The sequence below is a fragment of the Delphinus delphis genome, chromosome 20 (assembly GCF_949987515.2).
Source record: "Delphinus delphis chromosome 20, mDelDel1.2, whole genome shotgun sequence".
Taxonomy (NCBI): domain Eukaryota; kingdom Metazoa; phylum Chordata; class Mammalia; order Artiodactyla; family Delphinidae; genus Delphinus; species Delphinus delphis.
In genome coordinates this window covers 2,713,281-2,737,817 of record NC_082702.1, presented here as the reverse complement: position 1 = coordinate 2,737,817, position 24,537 = coordinate 2,713,281, and the positions used below count along the sequence as shown (strand labels likewise).

At 43.3% G+C, this 24,537-nt stretch overlaps 1 protein-coding gene across 1 annotated transcript in view; it reads left to right on the top strand.

The window, feature by feature from the left end:
* The first annotated feature begins 6,585 nt into the window (after window positions 1-6,585).
* The window catches only part of NLRP5 (NLR family pyrin domain containing 5), a 29,210-nt gene continuing 11,258 nt past the window's right edge, over window positions 6,586-24,537 (top strand). The window contains exons 1-7 of the mRNA XM_060001014.2: window positions 6,586-6,874; window positions 9,818-9,895; window positions 13,316-14,912; window positions 15,933-16,100; window positions 19,597-19,761; window positions 21,499-21,669; window positions 24,191-24,361. Of these exons, the coding sequence (XP_059856997.1) occupies window positions 6,586-6,874; window positions 9,818-9,895; window positions 13,316-14,912; window positions 15,933-16,100; window positions 19,597-19,761; window positions 21,499-21,669; window positions 24,191-24,361 (2,639 nt within the window). The remainder of the gene's footprint in view (window positions 6,875-9,817; window positions 9,896-13,315; window positions 14,913-15,932; window positions 16,101-19,596; window positions 19,762-21,498; window positions 21,670-24,190; window positions 24,362-24,537) is intronic.

Sequence of the window (24,537 nt, the reverse complement as noted above, 5' to 3'; positions counted from 1 at the left end):
AGGTGATGGAACAGGGAAATCACCTCATGTTTAAGGAACTCTTTTTTAAAAAGTGAAGTGTGGGACTTCCCTGGTGGCGCAGTGGTTGGGAATCTGCCTGCCAATGCAGGGGACACGGGTTCGAGCCCTGCTCCGGGAAGATCCCACATGCCACGGAACAACTGAGCCCGTGTGCCACAACTACTGAAGCCCGTGCACCTAGAGCCCATGCTCTGCAACAAGAGAAGCCACCACAATTAGAAGCCCGCACACCGCAACAAAGAGTAGCCCCAGGTCTCTGCAACTAGAGAAAGCCCGCGTACAGCAATGAAGACCCCATGCAGCCAAAAATAAATTAATTAATTAAAAATAAATAAATAAGGGCTTCCCTGGTGGCGCAGTGGTTGAGAGTCCGCCTGCCGAGGCAGCGGACACGGGTTCGTGCCCCGGTCCGGGAAGATCCCACGTGCCGCGGAGCGGCTGGGCCCGTGAGCCGTGGCCGCTGGGCCTAAGCGTCTGGAGCCTGTGCTCTGCAATGGGAGAGGCCACGGCAGTGAGAGGCCCGTGTACCGCAAACAAAAAAAAAAATAAATAAAAATAAAAAGTGAAGTATGATTCAACTTTTTTTTTGAAGGAGTTTAGTCCATTAATAAACAAATTAAAGTGAATTTCTCTTGGATGTGTACTAGGCTGAACCTGGACCCAGTTTGGAAGGTCTAGAGGGTGGTTTCCTGAATTCTGTCTCCCTAGTGACCATCACAGGACCTTGAGAAGCTTTAGAATGTGCAGGTGGCCTCCTGTGCAACGTCGTGGAATAGACTGCACATCACAGGGCAGACGCTGCACTTTTTTTTTCTTTTGGCCGCACCATGTGGCTTGTGGGATTTATTTCCCCAACCAGGGATTGAACCCAGGCCCTCTGGACCAGCAGGGAATTCCCCAGACTGCAGTTTTTCAGGTCCTAGCTATCTAGCACAGGATTAAAGTATTAGGGCAGCATTTAGAACTCAAAGATCTAGAAAGCAGTCATACAAGTATTTTCTTTTGAAACAGTCCTCTTATTCTACACAAAGTGATGACCGGGTATTACCTACATTGGTTTCTCAGCTCTCTAAAGGGGTTTTGTTGCAAAAGTCAGAGCAGTTGAGACCCTCAACCCTACCCCCAGTCCATTCTTCAGCGGTGGACAGAAATAAATGTCCATCCAAAGTCGGACTCTAAAGTGAAAATTTGCTTTAATTTGTTCTCCAGAGCCCAGAATTTCACATGTCATGCATTGCTAAAAGGATTCACAGTGACTGAGGTGAGGCTGCCCAAAATGCTTTGCTGGGGGTGGGCAGGCTCGGAGGTGGGCAACGTAAAGCCAGAGACCTCCCCAACTGACACGTTCCCCAGAAGGACCTAGGAGACCCCCACTTTGCTAAAGCAAGGAGGGAATATGCCTTGAGATGAGCAAGGCTGAAAGTATGATCAAGGTTTCCCATCTTCGTGGCACACTTTATTAACACGGAATCCTTAAAGATGCTGTAGCCTAGCTCCCAGCTCCAGACATCCTGACTTAATTGGAATGGGTGCAGCCTGAGTATGAGGGATTTTAAAAGTTCCCCCAGAGGGAAGAGATATGGGAACAAATGTATATGTATAACTCGTTCACTTTGTTATAAAGCAGAAACTAACACACCATTGTAAAGCAATTATACTCCAATAAAGATGTAAAAAAAAAAAGTTCCCCCGGGTGATTCCAACCTGCAGTGAAGTTTGGGAACCACTGAAGTAGGAGATATTGTTACTGTGGTAACCATTTTGCAATATATGTCTATGAAATCAACATGTTATACACCTTAAGCCTACACAGCGTTGATGATTCCCTCAATAAAGCCAGAAAAAAAGAAAGAACTGCTTTGGGAGGTAACCATTAATGTGGAGGCTCGAGGCACAAGGTAGCTGGTGTTGCTATTAACCGAGATGGGCACTTTTTATTTTTTACACAATTTTCAAAGGTTACTTTCCACTTACACTTATTACAAAATATTGGCTAAATTCCCCCATGCTGTGCACTACCTCCTTGTAGCCTGTCTTACACCCAATAGTTTGTACCTCCTACTCCCCCACCACTCTATTACCCCTCCCCCTCCCCACTAGTAACCAGTGGCTTGTTGCCTATATCTGTGAGTCTGCTTCTTTTTTGTTATATTCACTCGTTTGTTGCATTTTTTTAAGATTCTGCATATAAGTGATAAAATACAGTATTTGTCTTTCTCTGACTTATTTCACTTAGCATAATGCCTCCAAGTCCATTCATGTTGCTGCAACTGGCAAAATGTTCCTTTTATGGCTGAGTAATATTCCATTGTATGTATGTACCACATCTTCTTTATTCATTCCTCTGTTGGTGGACACTTATGTTGCCTCCATATCTTGGTTATCGTGAATAGTGCTGCTATGACCGTTGAGGTGCAGGTATCTTTTCGAATTAAAGTTTTTGTTTTTTTCCAGATATATACCCAGGAGTGGACTTGTTGGGTCATATGGTAGTTTTATTTTTAGTTTTTTGAGAAACTTGCATACTGTTCTCCATAGGGGCTGCCCCAATTTACATTCCCACAACAGTGAATGAGGGTTCCCTTTCCTCCACACCCTGTCCAGCAGTTGTTACTTGTGGTCTTTCTGGTGATGGCCATTTTGGCAGATGTGAGGGGATAGCTCATTGCATTTTTAATTTGCATTTCCCTGGTGATTAGCAATGGTGAGAAGAGGGGCACTTTAGAATGTTGGAAAAGATTCATTTGATAACAAACAGGTATATATATTATGAGTTCACAGGACTCCAGGTGAGAGAGTTTTATGGAGAAAGTCAATTGAACAAACAACAGCAGCATCATTAGAGAGGTCAGTAAATGCCAGGTCTGGTAAAATGAGGACACACACACACATCATTGCTCTGGGACAACCAGGTGAGGGCTGTAGAGGTCCTGGGCACAGGTGTGCTAAGGGTGCTGCAGCATCCTCACCTGTTAGGTGGGAAGGGGGCGGGGCATGCAGGTGCAGAAAGCAGCGGCTCCACATCTACCCTGGGTCTGGCCGTTTAGAGCCGTAGCAGCCAATGGACGGCAACAACGTCACCGGCCCAAGATTCCCCAAAGACCCATCACCACGTGGTTGCCAGTTGGGATCTGGTCTTGGAGGCGAGGAGTGAACTTGGTGAGTAGTTTCTCCTGTCTTGTTCCTGGTACCTTTCTCTCCCCGTTTTTCTACATTCCTGGTTGGAACTGTTCGTTGCGCCCTGCTCTGTGCTCCCTCTCTCTCCATTTAGACTAGTCAGAGCCCAGAGACCAAAGATACCCTTAGACAGAAGGAAGTGTCCCATTTCCCCGCTTTGCTGAAAAATCTACCCACAAAACATATCTGTTTGGGGTGTTTCGGTACAGCTCTCAATGCTTCCTAATCTCTAGGTCTAAAGTGCAGGACAGAATTGGGGTGCTCTGACTCAAAGGGTCGAGACCAGCTGATGTCTGGTCCACATCTTACAAGACTCCTTTTTTAATTCTGCTAATAATATGTTCACTATGGCTTACAGCCATCAAAGTGCTATATGGTCCTGAGGGTGTTTGTCAAGGGAGGAAACTGAGTTACAGGTGAGTTAAATGTGTTTGCCTGGGGTGCTGAGAGGTGACTCAATATTTGAAACGGGGTCTAACTTATGTCAAGCCCTGTAATCTTAACTGCTTCTGTGGAATCATTCAAGACACCTGTGCAGCAAATGAACCTATCTACTACAAAACAGAAGCAAACTCACAGACTTGCAAACTCACAGACTTCCCCTTGCCGAGGGGGAAGGGGAAGGGGTGGGTTGGGAGTTTGGGGTTAGCAGGTGCAAACTATTACATATAGAATGGATAAACAACAAGGTCCTACTGTACAGCTCAGGGAACTATAGTCTACACCCTGGGACAAACCATAATGGGAAACAGTATAAAAAAAGTATATATGTGTATAGCTGAATCACTTTTCTGTACAGCAGAAATTAACACAACAATGTGAATCAACTATACTTCAATAAAAAAAAAATTTTTTTAAGATACCTGTGCAGAAAGGTGTTTCAGGAAAGAGTATAGATAAAGGATAGAGACAAACACAGTTTTGGTGAGTCATTTGTTCCCAGAAAATAGCTTTGACCACCAGTCTTTTTTTCTTTTTTTTTTTTGGCTGTGTTGGGTCTTTGTTGCTGTGCGTGCACGGGCTTTTCTCTAGTTGTGGTGAGCAGGGGCTACTCTTCGTTGAGGTGTGTGGATTTCTCACTGCAGTGGCTTCTCTTGTTGCAGAGCACGGGGCGCACAGGCTTCAGTAGTTGTGGTGCACAGACTTAGTTGCTCTGCAGCATGTGGGATCTTCCCAGACAGGGCTCGAACCCATATCCCCTGCATTGGCAGGCAGATTCTTAATCACTGCGCCACCAGGGAAGTCCCTGACTACCAGTCTTAACTTATATCCCTACAACCTACAGCCCTGCTTCTATTGGAATAATGTCTTTGCCTTCTCACCAATCCTGCCTCGATTTTACAGCAGAAGGTGTCCGTCAGCCTATCCCACGTTAATCCTTCCACCTGGGCTCTCCTCCCATCAATTCACCTGTCTTTTGTGTTTGATGTATCAGTTCCCAGTCTGGGATGTATTGGAAGAGGTGGAGTGTTAGAATCAGATGCACAGGACAATGCTCTTTTCTAAAAGAGAGCAAGCTCTTCCACTTTACAGAACTTTACAGAACCTCTGATTTCAACTCTGTGAAGTGAGGACAATAATAATATTATTATTATAGTAATAATACAGTAATCGCTATATATTGATACTGTTTACAGAAAGTTTACCTGAGATGCTGCAAATCTCCTAAGAAGGGATTTAGATAAGTACTCATTTAATTTTTGTTTTTTTGCGGTACACGGGCCTCTCACTGTTGTGGCCTCTCCCATTGCGGAACACAGGCTCCGGACGCGCAGGCTCAGTGGCCATGGCTCACGGGCCCAGCCACTCCGCGGAATGTGGGATCCTCCCAGACGCGGAATGTGGGATCCTCCCAGACCGGGGCACGAACCCGCGTTCCCCGCATCGGCAGGCGGACTCCCAACACTGCGCCACCAGGGAAGCCCTATTTATCCTTTTATTAGGAGGTTTTTTTTACAGGGAAGAGCCAAAACCGACTACGTGTTGGATCTGTTTCTTTTACTTTAACCTTTGCTTCCTGTTGCCTTTGTTCACTAAAAGGATACTGTCTATACATAATGGCCTGCCTTGGGGAAACCTGCCCTCTGCCTGAAGGTTAAACCAAAGTGCCTTTGTTCAGGGAAACATCTGGACCCTGTTCGACCTGTGAATGGCTGCAAGAAAGAAGAAATTAACACATCCGCTCCCGGAGGCTGGCCATTCCAGGAGATATTTGCAAATCTTATGGCCTTTTTTACTTTACTTCCTCATCTCCTCCCCCTCTCTGTGCTATAAAAGAAGCTGGCATCCAAACCCTGATAAGATGGTTATTTGGAGACTTTAGTCTGCCACCTTCTCAGTCTGCCGGCTTTCCGAACAACTCGTCTCCAATTTATTGGCCTGTCGTTTGGCGAGCAGAGAGAGCTTGGACTTGAGAGCAGTTTTATATTTTCTAGATACAAGTTCCAGATCAGATATTTTCAGATACTTATTAGTATACTTTTTTTTTAAGTAGTACCTTCCTTCATCTACCTTTAAATTTATTTATTTTATTTATTTTTGGCTGTGTTGGGTCTTTGTTGCTGCACGTGGGCTTTCTCTAGTTGCGATGAACAGGGGCTACTCTTAGTTGCGGTGCACGGGCTTCTCATTGTGGTGGCTTCTCTTGTTGTGGAGCAGGGGCTCTAGGCACGCAGGCTTCAGTAGTTGCGGCACGTGGGCTCAGTAGTTGTGGCTCGCTGGCTCTAGAGCGCAGGCTCAGTGGTTGTGGCACATGGACTCAGTTGCTCTGCAGCATGTGGGATCTTCCCGGACCAGGGCTTGAACCCGTGTCCCCTGCATTGCCAGGTGGATTCTTAACCACTGTGCCACCAGGGAAGCCCTATCAGTATACTTTTATACCAAAAATCTTTACTGTGTGTGTATAACTGAATGTTATATTAACAGGCACAACCGGAATCAACTGATCTAAAAACTGTGTGACTGATTTTCAGTAAGTGATGGGAACCTATGTGCCAATTCCCTGAGTCTGGCCTGTGAGCCAAGATCATTCACTGGCAAGTGTTTTCAGTCTTACTCTGTGCCAGATGCTATTTCAGGAACTAGGGATACAGGCAGTAAAATATCCCAGAGCTTATATTCTGGTAACAAGATAGATAATGGCGTCAAGTAATTCTAAGTCTATGAAGAATTGTTACCTGTTAATTGGGCTTCTCTCAGTATCTTTCACAAAAGGAATAGAGAACGTCATTCCATCTGGTGAGTCCATTGAGGCTGGTTGTACAAACTTGAGAATTGGATGCAAGGTTCTCTTTTGAATCGTGTCACTTTTCCAACAGGTCCCATTTGCTTCGTTTACCGAAGAATCTACTTCTCCAACAAAACCTGAGCTCTCAGCCTTGCGTTAAGATGGGAGAAGCCAAATTATCCTCCTTTTCCAGCTATGGACTGCAGTGGTGTTTCAAGCAGCTACACAAAGAAGAGTTTCAGATATTTAAGGCATTACTAAAGGAAAGCGCTTCGGAACCAGCAGCCTGCTCTTTTCCACTGGTTGAAGTGGATAATGCCGATTCGGAACAGCTCACCTCCCTCTTGCATGAGCATTATAAAGAATCTCTTGCCTGGAAGATATCCATTGACATCTTTGAAAAGATGAGCCTGTCGGCCCTCTCAGAGATGGCCAGGGATGAGATGAAAAGTGAGTAAGACAGATTTGGGGCAGATCTAGGGGTAGGAGAAAAGGGAGGTGACCTCAGGTTCCCATGGGAATGGGAAAGGTATCATTGTTCTCTCAGGGAGTCCACCTCTACAGCATGAGTCTGAACTAGGAGAGCTAACTCACTCATTGGTCCACCTCCCTGGCTGGAAGCTAGAGTCATCTCCAGCCTGTGAAACAATGAAGGAGAAGACAGGGGTAGATAAGCCCTCTATCTGGACAGAATTTGGTCAAAGTTAGTAGATGGGATTTGTAGTCAGAAGTGCATAGCTCTGGTGCCACCACAAGTATGACTTATGGCAAATTTTCTCCTACTCTGACCCTTGGATTCTACAACTGGGAACAGTAACTGTGATGCTTATCTGTGCTGTTGCAGAGGTTCCATAAGATAATGTATAGAAAGTCCTTAACAAAGCTTCACTCATTTTTTGAGAACACTAATGGCTGTACAATGGGCATCTCCCTTATTTCTTGCCCCAGACTGAGGGACTAAGGTTCAAGGAACTTCTCTAAGGACTGACCTTCCTCAGAATGTTGGTGCCCATATTATAGCAACGTACTTAGATCAAATTGTGTAGTTATCTTAAGGTATTTAGGAGAAAGGTAGTAGAAAAAAATAATAGCTCTCCTTCATCAGGAGGAATTGTCTCCTCAACTGTGGACAAAAACTTAACGAAGAGCCCCAAGTGTAAGCAATCAGATTGGCCCTAAAGACTTACAGGTATTACATGCCTATATGTAGCTCATCAGCTGTAGCTGCAAAGGACTTGAACAGAAGCTATTCCTTCGGAGCCTCAAAAAAGCCCTGGGTGGAAAACATATTAGTATTATTCACAGGAAATAAGGGTTATAAAATTAAAATAATTGTTGGTGTTTACCAGTCAGTACCCCAGTCTAAATACCATGTTGAAGTTGTCATGTGCTCTGCTATTGATTTTCAAACTCACCCAAAAAATAGGTTCCCCATGACAGAAGCTAAAATAGAGATTCTACCAAGTTACACAAGTTGACCAGGTTCATGACCTAATATGTGACAAAAATTACTTAACATTCATTTTGCGTATCTTTAAATTCTCGTGTAAGCTGACCAAGTTCATGACCTAATATGTGACAAAAATTACTTAACATTCATTTTGCGTATCTTTAACATTCATTTTGCATACTCTCGTGTATCGTGTGCCAGAGATTTATAGCTTGCAATGCAATAGGGAAGAGGGATAAATGGGCAATTTTTTAAATGGATGGTGTAGAAAAATATGTGAAGACTAGAATCACTTCCTAGAAGAAGTAAGGTTTAGACTGAGACAAAAATGAAGAAAAGGAATTAGCCGAGCTAATTGGGTAGAGGAGAACATTCTGAGCAAAAGAGAGCAACATTATGAAGTCTTTAACAAAGAAAGAGGTTGGATAGACCATGAAGCATTGGAGAGAATATGGCAGGAGATGAAGATAAAAAGATGGTCTAGGGGCTTCCCTGGCGGCGCAGTGGTTGAGGGTCCGCCTGCCGATGCAGGGGACACGGGTTCATGCCCTGGTCTGGGAGGATCCCACATGCCGCGGAGCAGCTGGGCCCGTGAGCCATGGCCGTTGAGCCTGCACGTCCGGAGCCTGTGCTCCGCAACGGGAGAGGCCACAACGGTGAGAGGCCTGCGTACCGCAAAAAAAAAAAAGATGGTCTAGAAGTCAGACAGCATCTTGAAAATAATTTTAATAGCAAAGCACAAGCAATTAAATAGTTTTAAAGGGGTAGGGGTAGAAATAATCAAACTGGCATTTCACCATTGTTGCTGAAGTCATGAGTGGTCTGGAAAGAGTCATGAGTGGATATGGGGAGACCAGTTAGGGGTCCATTCTAGCATCCCATGGGAGAAATAAAGGCGGCTTGGACTAGGGTGATGATGGCAGTTAAAAAAAAGTAGAAATGGAATTGGAAGATATTTTGGAAACAGACACAACAGTTTTTGAGGACTAAATGCAGATGGAGAATATGGAATCAAGCATGGTACCCAAGTTTCTGGCATGAGTTACGGGGTGGATGGGGTTCCATTGCCTCATCCCAGGAAATACTGGAAGAGATTTTTGCAGCAAGTAGATGGGGGAGGGGGAGGGGGAGGGAGGATTGGTCAATGTTAGAGCTTATGAGTTGAAGGTACCTCTATTTGGAGAACTCACAGGCATCTGAGTAGTTAACAAACTATTCTGATGTTCGAGAGAGGTGTTTAAGATGACTCTTGACGATTAACTCTTTTTTAAAATTTATTAATTAATTAATTTATTTTGGCTGCCTTGGGTTTTCATTGCTGCACGCGGGCTTTCTCTAGTTTCAGCGAGTGGGGGCCACTCTTCGTTGTGGTGTGCGGGCTTCTCATCACAGTGGCTTCTCTTGTTGCAGAGCACGGGCTCTAGGCACGTGGGCTTCAGTAGTTGTGGCACGTGGGCTCAGTAGTTGTGGCTCGCAGGCTCTAGAGCGCAGGCTCAGTAGTTGTGGCACATGGGCTTAGTTGCTCCGCGGCATGTGGGATTTTCCTGGACCAGGGCTCGAACCCGTGTCCCTGCATTGGCAGGCGGATTCTTAACCACTGAGCCACCAGGGAAGCCCTTGACAATTAACTCTTAATAACCATAATATACTGTCTTATTATATGACCTACCCAGGATCACACAGCAAAAATGGGACTGAAATGTACATTTACATGCTCAAAATTAGACAGTCTTTACTATAAATCTCTGCTGCTTCACCGTGCTGGTGGTATTTGAGGGTCTGTCTCCATTTTTCTCATTTCAGACTAGTCATGGAATAAACTGTGAGATCCTGAGACTAGTCTTTGTTGCCCTCAGTAATTTGGGCAGAGGATGTGCTCATCCCTGATTTGGGGAATTGCCATGACTTTATTGAGACATTATCTCATCTACTCTCTATTGCAGAATATTTACTGGCTGAAATACCAGAACATTCTACACCAACAAAGATGGACCAAGGTCTAAGCATGGAAGAAGTACCAAGTTAGTGGGGGAGAGGGGGGTGGAAAATGGATGTGTATGAATGATGCTGCTATTAACATTTATGTATAAGGAAATTATCACAGAAAAATATTTATTGCGATCTAAGATAGTAATATCTCAGTAAGATATGGGGTAGATATATCTAGTAGAATTTGGCGTTGAGGGTTTCAGAAAAACAGAGGTTCAGAAATTGCTCCCACCTTTCTGTTCAGACAACCTGGTGGATGGTGATGTGGAAAGTCAATGATTTTTTTCAAAAATATTGATTGATGGATTGACCGATTTGGCTGCACAGGGTCTTAGTTGTGGCACACGGGATCTTCGTTGCCACATTCAGGATCTTAGTTGCAGCCTGTGAACTCTTCATTGTGGCATGGCATGTGGCATCTTAGTTCCCGGACCAGGGATTGAACCTGGGCCCCCTGCATTTGGGAGCGCGGAGTCTCAGCCATTGGACCACCAGGGAAGTCCCGAAAGTCCATGAAGTAAATTTCAAACTCTGAAATCACTTCAAGCTGGGCTTTTATTCCATCTGTACAACATAACGTATGTTGGCAGGTGTGGGTTACTTTAATCATTCCTTGGACAAATACTTGAAAACCTAATAGCGGCCAGTATTGTCCGTTTTCAGTTGGAATGGGTAGTAACAAATACCAACAATGACGACATTTCTAGAATACTTGCCGTGGGCCGGGCGCTGTTCTCACATTTTGGGATTATGTTGTGGGATCCTACACCTGTCTCATAAGGGAGGTATTAATATCCCCATTTTATTGATGAAAAACTACCATAGAGTGATGGTGTGGGGCTAAAATTAGATTTCTGTATAAGGGAATGAGCCAAATATCTGTTCCAAGGTAAGTTCAGAAAGAGAAGCTTCTTTCTAATTATCATTTACGGGACACTTACCAGAAGGAGTAAGTTTTTGGTTAGAGGTAAAAGCTGAAATGAGTTTTTGGTGCATTGAATTTGAGGTCCCTTTAAGGTAGTGAGTTAGACATATGATCCTGGATTTTTAGGGAAGAAATCAGCACTAGAGAGCAATATTTGGAACTCTTAAGTACAGACATGATCACTAAATCCATGGAAGAAGAAAAGGTGTCTCCCCCCGACCCCTAGTATCCCCTTTGGTAACCCTAAGTTTGTTGTCTATGTCTGTGAGTCTGTTCGTTTTGTAAATAAGTTCATTTGTATCATTTTTTAGATCCCACATATAAGTGATATCATATGATATTTGTCTTTGACTTACCTCACTTAATATGATAAACTCTAGGTCCATTCATGTTGCTGCAAATGGCATTATTTCATTTTTTATGGCTGAGTAATATTCCATTGTATATATACACAACACTGTATATAAAATAGGTATATTTAAAACATATATAAAACAGGTACCTACTGTATAGCACAGGGAACTATATTCAATATCTTATAATAAACCATAATGGAAAATAATCTGAAAAAGAATATGTGTTTATATATACTCATAAATATATATAAATAAATATATATACAAATATTAATATAAATATATATAAACTGAATCACATTGCTATACAGTTGAAAATAACACAACATTGTAAATTAACTGTACTTCAATTTAAAAAAAAAAGAAGAAAAAGAAAAAGCGGCTGAGGAAGAGGCAAAGAAGGGTTGAATTCAACTGCAGCCTCTCTTTCTGGGGTTCCTCTACCTCTGCAAAAACCTACAACCCAGGAGCACAGTCTGTCCTTTTGACGGAAGATAATACATCAGTGTGACCTCAGCAAATGGACCTTGTTCAGATCTCAGAGGGTCTGCTGCTTGTGGGTTCAATACAGATCTGTTCATGACCTTCCTGATGCAGAACAATGAAGTTTTAAGATTTGGACTTTTGTGTAGAGATTTTATGTAGGGCTAGTCACTGTCTCATGCACTTGTATAGAGAGAGTCTTACTCTCTCTCTCTTTTTTTTAAAGATAATGGTAGTACCAGCAAATGTAAGGGACCGGATAGGAATTTTTAAATTTTTTTTAATTTTTATTTTATATTGGTGTATGGTCGATTTACAGTGTTGTGTTCGTTTCAGGTTTAGAGCAAAGTGATTCAGTAACACATATATATCTCTTCTTTTTCATATTCTTTTCCCAACACAGAATATTGTGTTCCCTGTGCTATACAGTAGGTCCTTGTCGGTTACCTATTTTATATATAGTAGTGTGTATACTTTTCTCCCTCCCCGCCCCCGCCATTTCCCATTTTGGTAACCATAAGTTTCTTTTCTAGGTCTGTGAGTCTCCTGTTTTGTAAGGAAGTTCATTTGTATCCATTCTTCGATTCCACTTATAAGTGATATCTATGATACTTGTCTTTCTCTGTCCCACTTACTTCACGTAGTATGATCATCTAATTTTTTATGTTAGTGCATACCTATTGGATGTCAGAGACGGTTAAAGAGGCTACAGGGATGGAGGTAAAATGACAAGGTATTTTTCTCATGGAGCTCACCTTGGAAGCTGGGAGCTAGATGATTAAACACATAAAAGAATTGCCATTTATGACAAGTGTTGGGAATAAAATAAAGAGGGTAAGGTTGAAAGAATTACACTTTTTAATGCTAATACTGGCCATTGCTCATCTTTGCCAAGCCCCGTGCCGATAAATATCGAATGCACTTTCTGTTCCTTAAATATTTGTCGCAGCCCTTGAAGAGGATGTCCATCTCATCTTATGGGTGAGGAAATGGAGGTCCAGAAAATGAGGCAACTTGTTCCAAATCACAGACACTATAGAGCTTCGAGTTGCAGGCAGTACCGGTCTAACTTCAAAGGCTGTGCTTACCTCCCCGTAAACAGCAGTATCCCGTCACATGGAGCTGTTTCTCCACAGTAGCCCGGGATTCCTGGGCTGGAACTGAATGTGCACGCCCACCCCGAGGTCTGGAACGCAGGGCCAGGCACGCATCCTCAGCTCCCCCAAGCTTCTCTGTCTTTCAGAGACCACATAGGCATGTTCAATGTAGATTATTCAGTGAATACGTAGTTGTGTGTCCACAGGGCACCAGGCGCTGTTACAATACTGAAGAAACAGTAGCAAGTAGCAAAGTCCCTGCACAGAATCCATTGCCGGAGACAGACAATAAGCAAACAAAAATGTAACCTATCAGGTATGAAGTCCTGGAAAGAGAAATCAGGTTAAAGGGACACAGAGCTATTTTGCAGAGCATCAGTAAACTTTGAGGAAGTGATCTTCATACAGGGACAGAGCTTGTTATATGTACGTTGCTAGGAAGAAACAAAAGACCCACAGCTGTAGGCTGTGTGACTTAGGATCCACTCGGTCTGCGGTTTTTGTTTTGCTTTTCTGCTAGTTTTTTTTTACTGAAATCCAGACTTTCTTCAAACTCTCTATCTCGTTCTTCTTCTCTCCTGTCCGACTCAGGCCACAGAGATGACCAACAAGACTATAAGAGTCACGTGATGAGGAAATTCTCCACGAAGCTGGATGCACACCACAGCTTTGAAAAATTTGCCTCTGACTGTCCAGATGTGCACGTGTTGTTGGGGGCTTTTAATCCAGACCAGGGGGGCTTCCGGCCTCTCACTGTGGTTCTACACGGAAAGGCGGGGATCGGGAAATCAGCTCTGGCCAGAAGGATCCTGCTGTTCTGGGCACAAGGTGAGCTCTACCAGGGCATGTTCTCCTATGTCTTTTTCCTCCACGCCAGAGAGGTACAGCGGACGAGGGAGTGCAGCTTTGCAGAGTTAATCTCCAGGCAGTGGCCAGACACCCAGGTCCAGGTGGAGGAGATCCTGTCCCAACCAGAAAGGCTCTTGTTTGTGGTTGACGGATTTGAGGACCTGGACCTCGCCTTCAAAGACGATGACTCAAATCTCTCTGGAGACTGGGTGGAAAAGCAGCCCGTGTCCGTCTTGATGCACAGTCTTCTGAAGAAAGTCTTACTTCCCGAGTCTTCCCTGATCATCACCGTCCGAGACTCGGGCATAGAAAAGCTCCAGTCCGTGCTCCTGTCTCCCCATTACCTGTTGGTTGGGGGACTCTCAGTGGAAAAAAGGATGCAGTTGCTTCTTGAGCATATGAAGCATGAACATCAAAAGATGCAAACCTTGCGTTCAGTAGTGGGCAACCATGAGGTGTTTGACAAGTGCCAGGTGTCTGTCGTGTGCTCCCTGGTCTGTGAGGCTCTCAACCTGCAAGAGGCACCAGGAAAGAGCCTTTCCATCACTTGCCAGACTCTCACGGGCTTGTATGCCTCATTCGTGTTCCATCAGCTCGCTCCAAAAGATGCAGTCAGGAGCTGTCTGCGTCAGGAGGAAAGAGTCACCTTGAAGGGCTTGTGCCAGATGGCTGTGGAAGGCGTGTGGAATACGAAGTTCGTGTTTTACAGCGATGACCTGGGCATTCACGGACTGAAGGAACCTGAGCTCTCCTCTCTGTTTCACACAAGCATCCTTCTCCAAGGCAGCCGCTGTGAAGAGTGTTACATGTTCTTACACCTCAGCCTCCAGGAGTTCTTTGCTGCCTTGTACTATGTCCTGGAAGGATGGGAAGGAGAGGGGGACCCCTACCCTCTGTTCACTGAGAATGTAAAGAGTTTGATGGAACTCAAGCAAATCGACTTCAACGTCCACTTGGTCCAGATGAAGAGGTTCTTGTTTGGCCTCATGAGCAAAGAGGTGATGGGGGCGCTGGGAACCCTCCTGGGATCTCCTGTCCCCCTGGTGGCAAAGCAGAGGCTTCTGCACTGGATCTCTTTGTTGGGTCAACACACCAACACCACTGTCCCGCTAGACTTCCTTGACGCCTTCTACTGTCTTTTTGAGACACAGGATGACGAGTTTGTTCGCTCGGCATTGAACAGCTTCCAAGAAGTGTGGCTTCCGCTGAACCGGCCAATGGACTTAATAGTGTCTTCTTTCTGTTTCCGGCATTGCCAGTATTTACGGAAAATTCGGTTGGATGTCAGAGAGGTCCCAAAGCATGAATTTGCTGAGTCATGGCCCAGCATTCCCCAAGGGTGAGTACCTTATCTCTGCAATTCGTTTTTTTCTTTCCATCTTTGGGAGGGGGGCTATAATTGACAAATGAAAATTGCATATATTTAAGATGTATGCCTTGGTGTTTTGATATACCTGAAATAATCATCACCGTCAAGCGAATTAACATACCCATTACCTCTTATAGTTATCATTTTCTTTGTGTGTGTGTGTGAGAGCCAGCGTGTGTGTGGTGAAAACACTTAAGACTACCTACTATCCCTAGGCACATCATTGTACATTAGCTCTCCAGCATGTATTTATCTTGCACAAATGAAACTTTGTACCCTTTGGCCAACATCTCCCCATTTCCCCCACCCCCAGCCCCAGGCAACCACCACTCTACATTCTGCTTCTATGAATTCGACTCTTTTAGAATCTCCGTGTAAGTGAGATCATGCATGTCTCTCTGTTACTGCTTTTTTTAGCATAATACCCTCTAGCTTCATCCCAGTTGTTGCAAATGGCAGGACTTCCTTCTCTTTTAAGGCTGAATGATATTCCATTTTGTGTGTATACCACATTTTCTTTATCCACTTATCCACTGACGGACACTTAGGTTGTTTCCATGTCTTGGCTATTGTGAATAATAGAGTACAAATATCTCTTTGGGATCCTGATTTCAATTCTCTGATATACCCCCAGAAGTGGGATTGCTGGATCATGTGGTAGTTCTATTTTTAATCTGGGGGGGAAACTCCATACTGTTTTCAGTAGTGGCTGCACCCTCTGACATTCAAGGGGGAGCTAGAATTTAAGCACAAATCTTACTCGAGAGCTGGAGGTGTGCCCCGTGGGTGTCAAAATATTCAGGAGGCAGGTGGTTATGAGAGCACTTCTCCAGAGCATGAGGCGAGATCTGCTACACTAGCCTCAGAGTCTCTAAAACCATCCCTGTCCCGCCCTAATACACTGGTTTCTCCCCCGGGCATTTCTGGGGCAGTTGTTCATGTCAAAATCCATCCTGTGGAAGCAAATGCTTATTTCCTTCTCCAACATAGCCTGCAGATCAAGACCCATGATGAGCATTGGGAACACCTCTGCTCTGTGCTCAGCACCCACCCAAACCTACGACAGCTCGACCTGAGTGGCAGCATCTTGAGTGAAGAGGCCATGAAGACCCTCTGCATCAAGCTGAGGCAGCCAACCTGTAAAATACAGAATCTGATGTAAGGCTTCCCAGCCCTTGTACATGCCCCTTTGCCTGGCTGTGTCATGGGTCTCCTCTCCCACCTACTGAGGAAGACCAATCTATAAAATGTATTTGGAGGGAATAAGTGCCATGGAAGGTATAGGAACCAAGTTCCCAAAAGCACAGGATGGGGAATGACTAAAGACCTTGTGAAGGGATTACTAAGGTGGCTTCATTTACTCGGGGTCTTGAAGGATGAATAGGAGTTTGTTAGTGAGGGAAAAGTGAGGGAGGCTCATTTCAATAAATGGTAGAGCATGAGGCAATAGCAAGATCAAAGTGCATGATCTGTGAGAGCCTTTAACTCAGTCCTTAATGCTTTTAGGCTAATAAGGTAACAAATATTTAAATATCCAATATATTGGGTTGGCCCAAAAAGTTCATTTGGGTTTTTCCATAACATCTTACAGAAAAACCCAAATGAACTTTTTGGGCCAACCCAATAAGTTCCTGGGTCTGTTGGAGATGCCAGGGTACTTACCAGATACCTAGAACAGGAAATGAAGGGCTTGTTCTACTTCAACAAAGGTTCTATTTCTACTTTTCCCTCCAGGACCAAGTGAAGCACATGTGACACTCAAGACTAGACCAAGTCAAGTTCTTGGCTGCAAACATTTTCCTCTCCTGTGGCCACTTCTATCTCTTCCCGAATTAGTTTCCTTAAACTGGGCTGAGCCAAGGAACTTGGTGATCCCAGAATAAGGAATAATGCCTTGTTCACCTTAAGTCCTACACCAAACTTGATTGCTCTGTCAGCTGTTATCTTAACTGTTTTTCCCTTGGGAATCCCTCCCCACTAGCCGCCCCTATGTTAAGCTCTTGTTACACCCTGTCACTTGCTTTAATCCGTGTCATCCATATATACACTACCAAGTGTAAAATAGATAGCTAGTGGGAAGCAGCCGCATAGCACAGGGAGGTCAGCTCCGTGCTTTGTGACCACGTAGAGGGGTGGGATAGGGAGGGTGGGAGGGAGATGCAAGAGGGAGGAGATATGGGGATATATGTATATGCATAGCTGATTCACTTTGTTATACAGCAGAAACTAACACACCATTGTAGAGCAATTATACTCCAACAAAGATGTTAAAAGAAAAAACAGTAACTCTAAAAAAAAAAAATCCATGTCATCAATATTTGTCATTCAACCCTAATACATGATCATCGTAAAGAGATTCAGGTAGTCCAAAGGATTTTCAGTAAGTCCCCTGATGCCTCTTCAGCTTCCTGTTTGCCTAATTACTTTCACATATTCTCATAAATTTTCCATGCAATTATAAATATTTAGTGGCATATGAAGCTCTTAATCCAAATGATATCACATTGCACAGTCTGACATTTGACTTTTTTCTTCCACTTGAACTTGGCTAGATATCTGTAGCTCTATTCTTAATGAACTATAACATATTTCATTCTTTTTTTATAATTTTTTTGGAATATAGTTGATTTACAATGTTGTGTTAGTTTCTGCTGCATAGCAAAGTGAATTAGCTATACATATACATACATCCACTCTTTTTTAGATTCTACTCCCATATAGGTCATTACAGAGTATTGAGTAGAGTTCCCTGTGCTATACAGTAGGTCCTTGTTAGTTATCTATTTTATACATAGTAGTGTGTATGTGTCAATCCCAATCTCCCAATTTAGCCCTCCCCCACCCTTTCCCCCTTGGTCGTCATAAGTTTGTTTTCTACATCGTGATTCTATTTCTGTTTTGTAGATAGGTTCATTTGTACCATTTTTTTTTAGATTCCACATAGTGATATCATATATTTGTCTTTCTCTGTCTGACTTACTTCACTTAGGATGATAATCTCTAGGTCCATCCACATTGCTGAAAATGGCATTCGTTTGTTCTTTATATGGCCGAGTAGTATTCCATTGTATATATGTACCATGTCTTCTTTATCCATTCATCTGTTGATGGACACTTAGGTTGCTTCCATGTCCTGGCTATTGTAAGTAGTGCTGCAGTGAACATCGGGGTACATGTATCTTTTTGAATTATGGTTTTCTCTGGATATATGCCCAGGAGTGGGATTGCTGGATCCTATAGTAGCTCTATTTTTAGCTTTCTTATGCATAACTCTTTTGCCTCTGTTGAATGTCTTCCCTGATAGGTTAAGCTCCATAAGGCACAGAATATTAGCATTTGTTTAATACACTCTTCCCAGTGCCTGATGCATCATAGGTACTCAAGTGTTTGCTGCTTTAAAATAAAATACTTTTGACCTTTGAACAATGCAGGAATTGTTTTGACCCTTGAACAATGCCAAGCCCTGGCCCCACGCAGTCAAAAATCCAAACATAACTTTTGACTCCCCAAAAACTTAACCACTAGTAGTCTACTGTTGACCAGAGGCCTTACCAATAACATAGTCAATTAATACATATTTATATATGTATTATATACTTAGTCTTACAATAAAGTAAGCTAGAGAAAAGATGTTATTAAGAAAATCATAAGGAAGAGAAAGTACATTTTTACAGTACTGTATTGATACCATAAATTGACGTTGTCTGTTTATAAGGGGAATCATTTGTCAGTATCTCCATCAATATTATATGATACAAAATACTTTAGATGTTATATGTATAACATACATATGTGTAGATACATACGTGTTACAGTGGACATCAAAAATGAAAATATAATGTGAAAGAAATTCATATTTATTTACAGGTGTAATGATTCATGCATAGATAATGAGGAAGCAGCAATAAGATTGCTTTATGGTAGCCTAGCCTGTACACTAATGAATGAATCATTATAATTTTTTTTTTCTTTTTTTTTTTTTTGCGGTACGTGGGCCTCTCACTGCTGTGGCCTCTCCCGTTGCGGAGCACAGGCTCCGGACATGCAGGCTCAGCGGCCATGGCTCACGAGCCCAGCCACTCCGCGGCATGTGGGATCTTCCCAGACCGGGGCACGAACCCGTGTCCCCTGCTGCCAGCAGGTGGACTCTCAACCACTGCGCCACCAGGGAAACCCCATTATAACGTTTTTATGGCATCCATATTACAGTCATACTCATAATACAGTATTGGAAACATTGTTACATTTTTTAAAAAAAACACCTGTGACGATCAGCTGATACAGTGTCTACAATTATGAGAGAGAAAGGCAGACTGTACAGTAATGCAATTCTTTGAAAGCAAAGTTTTAAAACAGTGAGAAAACAAACACATTAATTTTATACTGAATATCACTCACCTTATTCCTGTGTAATGATAGGCTATCCACTTCAATACAAGTTTTGCACACAATGTTCTACATATATATTTTTATTGAAAAAAATCCATGTATGAGTGGACTTGTGCAGTTTAAATCCATGTTATTTGAGGGGCAATTGTAAATGCAAATAATGAGAGATCAGAGTTGAAATGGAAGAAAGAGCAAGAAGGAAACATTAGGATACAACCAAATGTCACCCAAATGTCTAACTAGTGTTTTCTTTCCTCTTCTGTAGATTTACAGGTGCCCAGATTACCCCTGGTCTCCGTCACCTCTGGCTAACGCTTATCAACAGAAATATTAAATACCTGGACTTGGAAAGCACTCACCTGAAGGATAGAGATGTTATGATGGCATGTGAAGCAGTAAAGCACCCAAACTGTTTGCTGGAGTCTCTGAGGTAAGTCCTGGGTATGGTTTTTGCTTGGCGGATTTCAGGGCTTTATTGTTTTTACTTTTTATTTTGAAATAATCATTCACAGAAAGCTGCTAAAATATTATAGAGAATCAGGAGTCTGGATAAAGTTGGTGGCGATGGCTGCACAACAGTGTGTCTATAATTAATGCCACTGAATTGTACACTGAAAAGTTAAGATGGTAAATTTTGTGTTACGTATATTTCACCACAAGAAAAAAGTAACTTTCAATTTTTTTTTTCTGGCAAAAACCAATTTTATTTAGGCTGTTAAAACATTTTTTTATTGTGGTACATTGACTTGTGTATATGAAACTTACATAACATTATATTTCTTTTTGATTAATTAATTAATTAATTTTTGGCTGTGTTGGGTCCTCTTTGCTGCGCATAGGCTTTCTCTAGTTGCGGCGAGCGGGGGCTACTCTTTGCTGCGGTGCATAGGCTTCTTGAGGTGGCTTCTCTTGTTGTGGAGCATGGGCTCTAGGCGTGTGATCTTCAGTAGTTGTGGCACACGGGCTCAGTAGTTGTGGCTCTCGGGCTCTAGAGCGCAGGCTCAGTAGTTGTGGTGCACGGGCTTAGTTGCTCTGCGGCATGTGGGATCTTCGTGGACCAGGGCTCAAACCTGTGTCCCCTGCACTGGCAGGCGGATTCCTAACCACTGCTCCACCAGGGAAGCCCAGGTCCTACTGTTAACACGCAGCTTCCAAGACCCTGCTGGGCACAGGCAGTCTGCTTATAGAAGCAGAGGGAGCTTGGGGAAACCTGGAGGTCTTATGGACCTGACCCAGAAGTGGTTCAAATCACTTCCCCTCATATTTCTCTTAGCAGGAACTCAGTTCTGTGATCATACTCACTGCAAGGCAGGCTGTGAAATGTAGTCCAACTCTGCATCCAGGTAAAAGCAAGAACAGGTTTGCACAATTAGAGCAATGCCTGGCTGCGGTATTTACTCTTTTAATCCTCACAAGCACCACTGTGATTGGTAGCGGTTATCTCCATGTTTCAGATGGTAAAGCTACTTGCAAAACGGCAGATTACGTGACACATCAGGCCTAGAGGATATACTATTTAAGGGTACCAACTTGCCAATAGATAGATAGGTCCTGGAGATCTAATGCACAGTATAATGATTATAGATGCCCCAGTATTGTATTATAAACATCAAAATTGCCAGGAGACTAGATCTTAATTATTCCCACCAAAAACAAAAAAAAAAGAAATGATAACGTGTGATGTGATAAAGGTTATAGCTACTGCTACATTGGCAATCATATTGCAATATATGAATGTATCAAATCAATGTATACATATTGCAATGTATAAATATATCAAGTTACACCTGATACACAATGTTACATGTCAGATAAATATATGAGATGTCAGCTTTTGATAATTGCTATGAATAAAATAATACTGAAGCAAGAGGATGGGGTTGGGTAGGGAAGGGCAGGCATAGTTAAGGAAGGTAGTGAGACTCGCTTACTCAGAAGAAATGACACTCCGGAGAGTGAATGGAAAATTGAACCACAAAAAGACCTGGGGCTGGGCTGAGAAGGGGTGTTGCAGACAGAAACAGCAAATGCTCAGACCCTCAGCCGGGAGCAAACAGCATCCAGGAACCGGCCAAATGGACAGAGTGGCTGCCGTGCAGGGAAGGAGGGGAAATGGCTTGCTTCTGGGAAGAGGTGAGGATGTGTCTCCCGTTGCCTGTCTCTGCAGGTTGGATCACTGTGAATTAACCCACACCTGTTGTCAGGTGATCGCCCAAATGCTTGTTACGTCCATCAGCCTGAAATCCCTGAGCCTGGCAGGAAATAAGGTGACGGACCAGAGCATAAAGTCTCTCTGTGATGCCTTGAAGGTCACACAGTGCACCCTGCAGAAGCTTATGTGAGTTGAACTCTGTTCACCAGAGTTATCTTCTCTTGAGATCATCCAAGTCTGTGGGAAAAGGGAGGGGAATTGGCTGAGTAAGCCGAGGGTTAGAATGGGAGATGGGACCTCGTGGGAGAGCCCAATGTGGAGGTTGGAGAAAGACCCAAAAACTAACATCTGTGTCTTTGCTACTGACTCCAAACGGATATAAAAGACCAGAGCAGAAGCTGAACTTGCAGAAACAGAGTAGAATGGAGGTTGCCAGAGGCTGGGAGTGGGGAAATGGGGAGCTATGTGTCAAAGGGTATAAACTTCCAGTTATAAGAGGAATAAGTTCTGGGGATCTAACATACAGCATTCAGATTACAGTTAACAACACTGTACTATATACTTGAAACTTTCTCCAATGCCCAAATCCCAAAGAGACGTAGGATTGTGGTTCAGCTGCCATCTATGGCATCCTTAAGCGCCAGGCTCTGTGCTAAGTGTTCTCTCCCGTTAACATCATTTTCACAAGAAACCTACCAGCTGGGAATTTTTTCCTCCCACTTGCTGGTAAGGAAAACAGAATCCAGAAGAAGGGAAGTCTCTTGTCTCAGGTCACACAGGGAATAAAAGGCACAACTAAACTCTGAGCTCCCGTTTGATACCTAGGGAACTGCTCTGTTACCTGGGAATTTCCTCCTTGACATCCCACAATTCGGACAAGGTTGTTTCTCCCCACCATTCCCAAAGCGTGCCATGGCAGGAGCATCCTCCTTCAGTGGGAGTTTGGTTCTGAATCCGAGCAAAAGTTGAAAACCAAGTGGCACTAATTACCCTTTCAAGCCCAGAAGGGGGAAAAAAAATCACAGTGGAAGCCAACATACCTTCTAGCCATCAACCTGTGGAGGGGTGGGGGAGAAAAACTTTATTCTGCACTCTTATGATCAGTATCTGGGGCCTGCAAATTAAACAGACAATGGACAGATTTGCAGGAGAAAAGGTATACAAATTTTATTGATGTTAATTTTTTTTAACGCGCGTGGGGCCTTCACGGAAAGAAAGTGAAAATCCCGAAGAAGCAGTTAGACTCGGGAGCTTATATATCATTTTAACAAAAGGTAATGAATTGCGGAGAAGTGACTAGACAAAGGAAAGGGGTTTGGGGCTTCTATGGGCTGATAAATTATGGGAAGGTGACTAGGAAGTAAATGGGGGAAACTAATAGAAAATAAGGGTTCTAGGAAGACTTGCCTCAGTGCCACCTCTATCTCTGTGATAAAGGTTGTTCTTTCCCTGGTACAGGAAGTGGGGGACATGTGTGCCCTGCTTTCAGGCAGATAGGTGGAGGGCAGAGAGCTCCTCCTGTGTCTGGTTTTTCTTAATTGCCTCCAGCTCAAAATACTGTTTAAGTCAAAGTAGCATATTTTTGAGGTGGCCTGTCCTGATCCCTTTCAAGTCCAACCCAGCAAGCATTTCTTCCTTCATCGAAAGGAACCACCACCAATAATACAGCGGAAGTGCTTGCTATGGGCATTATACTGCTCTAAGCACGTCAGATGTGTCAATTCATCTAATTTTGTCACAATCCCATGAGAGAAGTACTATTAAACTCTCATTTTCAAGTACTGTTGCTTCTTAAGCTTTGCTAAAGTGGTGGACTATCTAGTTTGTATCTATGGGTCATGGTGTATTAAATGTTAAGTCCTTCTAAATAGGGAAGTCACCCATCTCTGCAAAACCTCACACCACAGTAAAACAGCCAGATAGAGAGATTTGCTTTGCCCAGGCGCTGCCCATGGTGGTTGATGGAAGATTTAATCACCCACGATATTTAGAGTAGTATTTTTGTTTTACTTTGTTCTGTTTTGTTTTGATTTGAAGTATAGTTGATTTACAATGTTGTGTTAGTTTTGGGTGTACAACAAAGTGATTCAGATAAAAATGTACATGTATATATGTATATATATGTGTAGGTATATATACGTATGTATATACACATATATATATTCTTTTTCAGATTCTTTTCCCTTGTAGATTATTACAAGACATTGAGTAGAGTTCCCTGTGCTGTACAGTAGGTCCTTATTTGTTATCTATTTTATATACAGTAGTCCGTATCTGTTAATCCCAAACTCCTAATTTATCCCTCTCCGCCACCTTTCCCCTTTGGTAACCATAAGTTTGTTTTCTATGTCTGTGAGTCATATTGCTGTTTTGTAAATTCACTTGTATCTTTTCTTTTAAGATTCCACATATAAGCGATATCATATGATATTTGTCTCTCTCTGTCTTACTTCACTCAGTATGACCATCTCTAGGTCCATCCTTGTTGCTGCAAATGGCATTATTTCATTCTTTCAGAGTGCAATTTGGGGACTGAATCACTGGAGCTGAGCTTGCAAGTTAAACACGGACATGATGTGACATCACCAGATATCTGCCAGGGCGTGTCGGCTATGGGGGTGACCTTTCTCTCCCTTCCTTGCAAGGGAGGGAGAGATGGAAATCTAAGAATAGATATCATTGCCTTTCTGGGACTCTCTCCTTGCAGACTGGGGAACTGCGGCCTCACAGCCACTGACTGCCAGCATCTGGCCTCGGCTCTCACCAAGAACCAGAGCTTGACACACCTGTACCTGTCAGGAAACAGCCTGGGGAGTGAAGGCATGAATCTGCTGTGTCGAGCCGTGAAACTTCCCAACTGTGGTCTACAGAGGCTGATGTGAGTCCAACTCGCTGCCCTGCGAGGATTCATAGCTTTATTACAAAGAGCAGAAAGCAGTGGGGAATGTGGAAATTGTCAGGACGAAGGGACCTGATAAGTGCCACATCCTGCTCCTCCTGAGAGCGTCTATATTTCATCCTTCCGTGGAAAATTCCACCTCTGCCTCTGTGTTT